We start from the raw sequence: 10,607 nt of genomic DNA, 5'->3' as shown, positions 1-10,607 counted from the left end.
ATATATACTGGGCAGTTGATTTGATCTGAGGCTGTATATTGAAACTAAAATGATTGCAGCACGAAAGACATATTTGCCTTTCAAAAACACACCAAAACCGTTAAATTCACTTAAAAATTTATTACGTGGTCTCAAAATTTACGTTGCATTATTTAAACACTGATTCTGACGCTATGTCATTCCTCTGTCTCACTCATTACTCTGTCTCACTCACCTCAACATTCATCTTGACCGAGAGGTCTTACCATCAGTCATTCGTTTAACCCATTCGTTACCATATTTCTGTTGAAACACACAGTCTTCGTTTTAATTAGTTTTGAAAATAATCAAGAATTCAGTAAAATAACTTTTTCATTATTAAGATGGTGTTTGGAACATAAATTAATTTGAAATTTTAATGAAGGCTTTATATTAAGTACCTTAACTCTTTTGTTATTATATTTCTGTTAAAATGCGCTGCCTTCGTTGCAATTAATTTTGAAAGTAACGAAGAAAAATGCAGAATTTAGTAAAATAATGTTATCATTATTAAACTGGTATTTGGGACGTTAATTGCCTTTGTTGCAATTAATTCTGAAGAATATGAAGAATTTAGAGAGTAACTTTGTTGTTATTTGTTTGGTGTTTGGAATATAAATCGATATGAAATTCTGATAGAAGGTTTTAATTTAAATTACTTTCAAATGGGAAGTTTGTTATCATAAAACCAGGAACACTCTCAGACAGGTTGGAACCAAAAGTGTGAAACATCTTCATTCACTGAGTGCCATTAACAATGGCTCTTCATTCCACCATTCTAAACCAGAGGTTTTCAACAGGGGGTCATATGACCTCAAGGGTCATAGGGACCCCAAGGGTCATATGACCTCAAGGGCCCTAGGGACCTCAAGGGTCATATGACCTCAAGGGCCATATAACCTCAAAGGCCATAGGGACCTCAAGGGTCATATGACCACATGGGCCATAGGAACCTCAAGGGTCATAGGGACCCAGAGTGCTAAAATTTATCTCCAACTAATTGCTTACACTTCTGCACTGCATAAAATCACCATCATCATTTAACGTCTGTTGTCCATGCTGGCATGGGTTGAACGGTTTGATCAGGGCTGGTAAACTGAAGGGCTGCACCAGATTCCAGTCTGATTTGGCACGGTTTTCTATGACTGGATGCCATTCCTAACGCCAACCACTCCGAGAGTGTAAAGGGTGCTTTTACATGCCACTGGCATGGGTGCCATTTGTGTGACACCAGGGTGTGTTTATGTGCCACCGACAACAGTGCCAATTTGCGCAACACTGGTATATGTCACAGCTGCGATTTTGTTTGGCCTGGTGGGTCTTCTTCTCGAGTACAACTTGGGGTCTAGCAGGGTAAACTAGGAGTCAAAGAAGTCCAAAGAGGTAAAAAAAAATGGTCAAGAACCTCAGCTGTAAACCCTTGATCAAAATCTCAAGACTGTTGTCACTTGAATTCAGTTTCACTGAATTCAAGTGAAATTTATTTCTGGAAGTCTTTTACTTCAGAAACATTTAACGCTGGTGTCAAAATATGGTTTTATCATTAGAATGAATCAACATTCTCTAGAACAGAAATAAACGTTTTGTTCTTAAAATAAATGGTAGCTGCAGTCTTTGGCATAATTGGCACCATTCAACTAAATATAGAAAACTTTGCAGTTAAAAAAACATGGAATTTATTCCAGGTGTTGCAGAACTCGTTGATTCATTGTCTCTAAGAAACATTTCATGAATGGAATTAGATAATTAAAGCGAAAGTCATTATATATATATATATATATATATATATATATATATGTATGTATGTATATATAAGTTCTTGCATGCTGAAGATTTTCTATTTCTGGAATCAATAAAGATATTGAAACTCTTGGAGCACTCAAATGTTTTTCAGTCAAGAATTACAATTCAAAAACAAGACATCACGAAAACGAAATTCTTCTTTTCTTTGTTCTGGTACAGGCATAGCTGTGTGGTTAAGAAGTTTGCTTTGCTATTACATGGCTTTGGGTTCAGTCCTACTGAGTGACACCTAATGCCAGTGTCTTCTGCTATAACTCCAGGTCAGCCAATGCCTTGTGAGGGAATTTGATGGAAACTGTGTGGAAGCCTGTAGAGTATATATATATATATATACATATATATATATATATATATATATATATATCATGATCATGGTCGTTTATATATGTACATATATATAAACAATCACTATGATGATGATGATGATGTATATATATAATATATAATTCTACAACAAGAAATAAATGAAATCTCGTTAGTTTCTAGTTGATAATTATGTTATCTTCGTCAAGTAAAGAAAACCAGATATAATTAATGTTTACTGTGACAATCAGTAATGTAATTAGTTTTACTTTTGTTATATTAACGATAATAATAAAATGATAATAATGTCAGCTAATTTATCAAATAATAAATAGATTAGCATTCTGTGAGTGTTTTAGTTCTTCTAATTAACTTTGTTAATGATAATTTGATGTTCATCATGTTTTGCCCAACAACCATATTTCAACTGTCTGGATATTTATTTTTTTAATGAAATTCTATTTTTTATTTTTTATTTTTATTTTGTGCTGCAGTCAGTCATTGATTGGACAGTGGCCATGCTGGGGCACAACTTCCAATATTTTAAACCTCTTTTATATCCACCACAGAACTTTGTCCATTATTTATTTCATTTTCCTAGTAAAGTATGAAATATTATAGAGTAACCCTTGTGTGAGTAACTTTGAGTAATATCCTTCTCACAAAGGATCCCCTTAATTAACCAACTCCTATTTCTCCCACACTTCCTCAGTGACCCCTAATGTATTTTATGGGAATGTTCTGCTTATAAGTGCTCCCCAAATTTAACTGACCCCTATGATCCTTTCATTTGCTTTTGCAGCAATGTCCGCCCTATAAGGATTACATCAGAGCCATCTCCTTCCTGACAGGATATCTAATTGTTCCGAAAGACAAATCATCTTGTGTTTTGACTTATGTATCACAGTCGGACCCCAGAGGTAAGTGGCCCTTTCACTTGACATTACGGTGCATGGCCCCATTATGTCACAACAACAACATCCACTGGCAGCACTGCAGCCACAACCACAGGTATGGCCATTTGTGCAACCACATCTACTACTCTGACCAGCACCAACACTATGAGACTAGAACCAATACAATAACCATAATCACAATCCTAACCACCTCTATCACTACAACCACAACTGTGATCATAACCACAAACAGTACGACAGCTACAACATAAAGAGTAAAGGGCAAAGACCCCCTTCGGCCATGAGTGACCATGGGATTGCACCTAGGAAGTTCCCCTCCGAGGTACAAGTCTGGGCAAGGTTGTTTATGGAAGACCAGCAATCACTCATCCATGCCTGCCTCCTTGCTCCACACCACTGAGGGAATGGCAAAGGGGCCGATACAGCTTGGTACCAGGGATATCCAAACTCATTTTTGTCAGCTGAGTGAACTGGAGCAATGAGAAATGAAGTGTCTTGCTCAAAAACACAACACACATCCCAGTCCAGGAATTGAACTTACTACTTCACGATTGTGAGCCCAACGCTCCTATCACTGAGCCGCGTGTCTTTACAGCTACAACAACAACTCTATTTAAAGATTTCGTTGTATCTCAGGAGTGTCGTTATGCCAAGAATAACCCTTTCTACCAAAGGCACAAGGACTGAAATTTGGGGGAGGGGGGGCAGTCAATTAGATCGACCCCAGTACGCAACTGATACTTAATTTATCGACCCCGAAAGAATGAGAGGCAAAGTTGACCTTGGCGGAATTTGAACTCAGAACGTAAAGACAAATAAAATACTGCTAAGCATTTCTTCTGGCGTGCTAACAATTCTGCCAACAATAATAAACACAACACAATTAACAATTTTTTATTTTTATCAGTGTGAACCATTTAAGGATGTTTTTTTTTCTTTCACCTGATCAGGCTTCTTGGTAGCATTATTTTATTGACAAACAGTGGTATAGATCAGGACCTTGAATTCTCTTGCAAGTACTGTCATCACCTCTTCATAATATCAGGGGTTGCCATTATAGACAGAATGTTTTTTAAAAGAAAAATCAAGGAGTAAATTCAAAATTGTCAGACTTATGAAACCATGTTTAACCTTCAGTTCCGTTGTTAATTATTATTTCTTCAAAATAAATTTACTAATTACAACATATTGCAACAGTTAATCAATTTGCATCATTAAATATTTGAACATATTTTTGGAGAAAATAACTGCAAAAAGATTGTGTTTTTCTTCTGTAGGTCGTCTGCCAAGTTGGGTGGTGAATAAAGCAACGCAGATCTTGGCACCAAAAGTAAGGAACATTTTTTTCATTATTTCTTCTCAATAACTTAACTCGCAGTTAATTAATAACCTATCTTCTAATGAAGGTCTCCGGTTTAATAACATCACTAGGCTCTTGGGTACCACTTCTAGCAGACCATTCTTTTTCAAACATTTTTGGCCAAATATGAAGATCACTTCCTTCCTGCCACGAGTCCAGGAATCCTGAAAATGATCACGTGTATATGTACTGTGGCTTACAGTGATTGAAATGCTTGTCTGTACAATATAAACACTTCAAAAGTACAGACTTAGATTTTGAAATGGTTAAGGAATTAAAGAATAATCTATGTTGATTAACATAAAATATTCTTTAATTCCTTTACCATTTTTTTAGTTCCATAAAGTTCAAAAGACACCAAGATTAAAATATTGAAATTGCATTGATTGATCTTTTTCTCGTCTTTTTCCAGGTGGTCAGTAGAATGAAACAAGCTTGTAAAAACTATGTGGCATGGAAAGAACAGAACCAGCCATATTATCGACCTTGGATCTACCCGGAACAGTGTACTTTAACGCGATTAAATCTTCTCCATATTAAAAGTTTACAAATGAAAGATTCACAAGAAGTTCTCGATGAAAGCAATTTATCAGAGGTGGACTTTCTTGATGATGATCTTTGAAAGATTTCCGTTTTTTAAGTTCCATTAAGTCTTAAAGAGTATGACTGGTCAGTCCCTTTGACTTCTGTTTCACCTGCTCCAATGATATCACTCAAAACTCCCTCATATCTTTGGCTAGCTCAGTCTTTCTTGACCTTTATTCTGTATTTCTCTTCCTTAACATTTCACCATTTTGAATTCTCTCACCACAAAAAAGAAGTAGTTTTATATGCAACACCGTATATTTTTAATGTTAACAGCCTTATATTAAAATTAATCAACACTATTACATAACATTAAGAGACTTATATTAAAATACTTTTATACACAGCACTATTACCTAACATTAACAGCTTTGTATTAAAGTAGTCTTGTATATAACACAATTAGATAAAATTAACAGAGTTATTTTAAAGTATTGTAAACAACACAATTTATTTGTAATGTTAAAAGCCTTATATTAAAGTAGCCTTGTACACATACAGTTACATAACATTAACAGCCTTATATTAGCCTGATGTACAACACTATTACAGCTTTATATTAAAGTAGTTTTCTATATAACACTTTTATATAACATTAACAATTTTATATTAATCTAGTATCAATTAACATCTTAGATCAACATTTAGGAAAATAAATCTAATTAAAATAGTGTCAATAATGATAAAGGAATTTTGAACTTAAAAATTCAATTTTTCCCTCAAATGTATCTTGAAGTTTCACCCATCCTACTCTACCCCATCCCTCACCAATTAGAAATTCTCCTCCAGGTTAAGAACCCTGGACTAGACTGACCATTCCTTTGTTCTTTCTGACCAGACTGTCCAATGATGTGTATCTGACCATTGTGTGAAACTTCTGACTAGACTGTCCAATAATGTAACTGACCATTCCTCCTTTACTTCCAACTGGATTGTCCAGTAATGTAACTGACCATTCCTTCTTTATTTCCGACTGGACTGTCCAACAGTATGACTGACCATTCTCTCATTATTTCTGACTTGACTGCCCAGTCATGTGACTGACCAATCATTTATTACTCCAGATCAGACTATCAAATGGAATAATAACATAAAAACTCTAAAATTGTCCATTGGAATTAATCTTGCAGACAAGCTGCTGGTCACTTGGTAACTGCTGATCTAATTAATTAAGATGACCCAACAGAATTAACAAACTTTTATTTATTCTTCTTCTTCAATTTCTTTTTTTCTCTGCCAGTTTTACCAATTCCTTCAGAGCTGGAACTTTTCTTCTTTTCTTCTCCAAGAAGATATTTTAAGATATTCCTTTACAAATATTACAATCAATTCAAATAAAAACAAAAAAGAAACTTTTATTCCTCTTCTTTTTCTGAAGTTAGGAGAAATTTGAAAATATATTTAGTAAATTAATTAAAACACAAATTTAAATTAACCATTTAGTATTCAGATTACTCTGTCAATTGTAATGCTTATTTATTCACATTGTTTTGAATTAATCCTGCATTATTCTTAGAATGACATTGCAGGGTAAGTGTGAGAGGCCACATCTGGCCTGCTTGAGCATAAAGCAGTTGGAATATCTGGGCCGGACACGACAGAATATTAACCCTTTCGCATTCGGATTATTCTGTCGAATGTAATTCTTATTCATTCACCTTTTTTTCAATTAATCATGGATTATCTCATAGCGTCAAGATTTTGATGATGTAATTGGTTATTTTAAAAATGACAGTGTAGAGTAGGTGAGAAAGGCCAGATCAGGCCATTTCAAACATAAAACAGAATATTTGGTCCTGGTTTGGCCGATTTAAATGGTAAGGGGTTAAACATAAGTTCAACATCTTTAAAATATTTAAGGATCTTTTTCAACGAGTTTTATTTTCTTTTTGGGGTCCTTATCTAAAAATTCACTTTTACTCAAGTGAAATATTTTTTTCCTTCTTTATAATCCTCACTCGTTCCTCTCTTTCCTCAGGGTTCCTTCTTCTTCTCTCACTAAAACCACCCAAAGACTCACAGAATATTTTTCATTTAAATATATTCTTCAAGGTTATTCAAAATTTTCTCATACCATTTCTAAGAATATTTTTTCTACTCCCTTGAACCAGAATCTTATCTTTTCGACTCGTTATATTGAATTTTAGTTTTAATTATTCTAAATTTAATTGTAAACGGATTTTTTCTACACCCTCAACTTAAAGCATGTTTTTTTTTTTTTTCCTGAATAAAACCAGTTTTGTTAATATTGTGCTTACGTTTCATTTCTCATGGCTTTCTCTCATTCATAACAACACACACACACACACTCAGTTTATTGTTCTTTTCTATTTTAGGAATCAAGACACGATTAAATGGATAGGTTTCTCTTCTTCTTTCAGGGTGGGACACTTTGTTTGTGACCTGATTCAACAACACCACCTGGTCACTGGGTACTGTCAAGGTAGACCTAATCCGTCACCAAGTTTGGTCCTCGGGTACTTTTAGCAAGGTCTACTCTTGTATAACTCACTAATTTCAGTGACCCCAAAAAAGGCTTAATGGTCATGACCTCTGCTCCTAAGTCTCTAAGCTATTTGAAATTAAATTTTACATTTCTTTTTCAATATGGCATAGAAGAAATGTGTACACACAGGCACACACACACTAATGTTATTCCGCCGAGGTTGACTTTGTCTTTCATCTTTTCGGGGTCAATAAATTAAGTACCAGTTGCGCCCTGGGGTCGATCTAATCGACTAGCCCCCTTCCCCAAAATTGCGGGCCTTGTGCCTCAAGTAGAAAAGAACTGATGTTGTCAATCCCATTCCAGTTAACTAAGGGGAGCTTACTCCGTTATTACTATCGTTCAGCTGACATTTTCCTTCGTTGTGTATTTTTGTCTAAAATCTATTTTTTTTTCCTATAATTCAGAGATTGGTGAGTTTTGAGATAATCCCATTTGTTGGTTAATCTATCAATTGCTGAAATTCAGTCACAGATTTGCGAATATATCTTTTTTCAAAATACTGTAGTAAATTCTCGTTATATTGACAATATCACAAGGAACAGTCTTCAGTTTGACTCTAGTACATGCATGGGCAACCTTTATCGAGAAGCGGGCCGCATGAGACATGGCTTATCATCAGGTGGGCCGCACTACTAAAAAAAAAAAAAAAATTCAAGGAAATTTTTCGTTTGGAGTGTCACTCAAAAAATTTCGCTGAATTCAGTTGGCCGGTAACTGCAGTGGCAGAAACTGCTAGAAACAACAGCCAAATCTCTATCAAATCTCAACTCACGGGTTTTTTTTTGTTTTTTTTTTGACATAACGAAAGGTAAAGTCTCTATCGGCTGGTTTTGACCATCTGCATGTAAGTTCAGTTCTGAGCAAGATTGATTGTATGAAGAATGGCAATTAACCATGTATGCGAGCTTCTTCTGCTCACACCAACGATGTACGCATCTCAAGCAGTCCGCAACTGGCGGCATTTCCGTGCCCATGTAGTTTATCAAGAACCTGTTGTGCCCACCAATAAAACTTGCCAGGCTAGGGATTGTGAATGTTATCCATAGTAGTACCCAGTCTAGATATCCTCCAAAACAGACCAACTACTTCATCGTCGTCGTCGCTTAGAGTTTTCCCGACAATATCATCGCTCTGACCTGCCACTAGATTAGTCCTTTCCACGACAGACACAAGGCCTGGCGGTTACAGCGACTCTACTGTTTGACTGGCACTTATTTTATCATTCCTGAAAAGATGGAAAGAAACGTCAATTTGGGCGGCATTTGGACTCAAAATGTAATGAAGCAGAAGAAATACCGCTAAGCATTTTGTCCGATGAAATAACAATTCTGTCGACTGACCACATTGTCGTTTCAAATATGATACAAGGCCAGCAAATTTTCTGGAGGGATGTTACATCGACACACGGCATAAGATTTGTACTCTCTTCTATAGAACCCCAGGTCTCAAATGATAGTCACTAAACCCAGGTCTTAAATGGTTGTAACTGAATGCTGCAAAGTACGTTATCCGATGTTCCAAAGATTTTGCCTATCCACCGCGCTTTGACCTTTAAATAGTGAAAACAGTTGAAGATTTGTAGTTTTAAACTAGATTGCCTCCCTTGGAAACACATCAATAATTATCTCCCTTAAAAATTAAAGCTTTCACTTAAAAATTGTCTTTATTTCATAAAAATGAATGCGAAATAAAAAGTGGATTCCTTGTTTTATGTGATCCACCCGAAGTACCTTTTCGTAAAGATAGAGAAAAACTTTACTAGCTTATGGCTAAAAAATTCACATATATATATATGTGTATATATATACTTTATTTAAAAGCAGCAGAAATATAACAAAAGCTGTTACTCAGAGTTTCATGTTTCCGTTCGTCGGACACATTTGTCCCGACGAATGGGAATGTGAAACTCTGAGTAACAGTTTTTTGTTATATTTCTGCTGCTTTTAAATAAATCATATTACTCTACCTCTAGTATTTGAATACTCTTTTTTCCACCTTGTTTCACATTTATGTTCTTACTCCGGTATATATTTATATGTATGTATGTCTGTATGTATAGGCGCAGGAGTGGCTGTGTGGTAAGTAAGTTGCTTCCCAACCACATGTTTCCAGGTTCAGTTTCACAGCGTGGCACTTTGGGCAAGTGTCTTCTACTATAGCCTCGGGCCGAGACCAAAGCCTTGTGAGTGGATTTGGTAGACGGAAACTGAAAGAAGCCCGTCGTATATACGTGTGTATGTGTGTGCGCGCGCATTTGTCCACCCTCACCCCCAACATCGCTTGACAACCGATGCTGGTGTGTTTATGTCCCCGTAACTTAGCGGTTCGGCAAAAAAGTCCAATAGAATAAGTACTAAGCTTACAAAGAATAAGTCCTGGGGTCGATCTGCTCGACTAAAGGTGGTGCTCCTGTTAAGCATTTTGCCCGGCGTGCTAACGATTCTGCCAGCTCGCCGCCTTAGAAATCCTATCTATTTACCACAAGCTATGCCAACCATGACTATCCTGTCTTTTGTTCCAACACAGTGTAGCTTGAACTACACTCTCTGACTTATCATTCTTTTTGAAGAAAATTAAAGTATGATTTGCGCGAGATTTAGCTGTTATTTCTAAAAGGACCAGCGACCTTGTAGAGACCTTCTGCGATGAATCTCTCGATCGAAATATGTATTTTAAAATTTTAAAATTTTATATTAGCTGCCTACACTAACTATTCGATGTTCTTGGAATCTCTTTTGTTCCACTGTGTGTGTGGTTTGGGGAAGGTCTGGAGTCCTTTTTCTTGTCAGAGTTATCTACCTTGTTTGCGAGGCCGGAAGTTATGAAGACGAACGCAAAGAAATTTGCATGTTCTTTTGTTCTTTTTTTAAGTATAAACATTGTTTATACTACTAATAATAATAATCCTCGAAAGAAGCAAGGGAGAGCATTCATGTGAAACTTATCGATTAGAAATTATACGTAGATATATATATATCGATGGGGAGAGAGGAAATGACAGATTATAAGCCTTGGTTGTTATGGTAACAGCAGTGGACATGTTTCAGCTCTATTAGCCTCCTCAGCAAAACAAACACAGTTCTTTTATACAGCTATCAGAACGACTAATTGA

General features: G+C 35.9%; 1 protein-coding gene across 3 annotated transcripts in view; it reads left to right on the top strand.

The window, feature by feature from the left end:
- The window catches only part of LOC106876654 (START domain-containing protein 10-like), a 57,338-nt gene extending 50,106 nt beyond the window's left edge, over positions 1-7,232 (top strand). For all 3 annotated transcript variants that reach the window (XM_014925273.2, XM_014925272.2, XM_014925274.2), the window contains exons 4-6: positions 2,927-3,044; positions 4,319-4,371; positions 4,814-7,232. In XM_014925273.2, the coding sequence (XP_014780759.1) occupies positions 2,927-3,044; positions 4,319-4,371; positions 4,814-5,023 (381 nt within the window). In that variant the 3' untranslated portion in view covers positions 5,024-7,232. The remainder of the gene's footprint in view (positions 1-2,926; positions 3,045-4,318; positions 4,372-4,813) is intronic.
- Positions 7,233-10,607: the final 3,375 nt, after the last annotated feature.

The sequence above is a fragment of the Octopus bimaculoides genome, chromosome 15 (assembly GCF_001194135.2).
Source record: "Octopus bimaculoides isolate UCB-OBI-ISO-001 chromosome 15, ASM119413v2, whole genome shotgun sequence".
In the NCBI taxonomy this organism is placed as follows: Eukaryota; Metazoa; Mollusca; class Cephalopoda; order Octopoda; family Octopodidae; genus Octopus; species Octopus bimaculoides.
The sequence above is the reverse complement of the archived record's forward strand: the minus strand, read 5'-3'. Positions and strand labels throughout refer to the sequence as shown.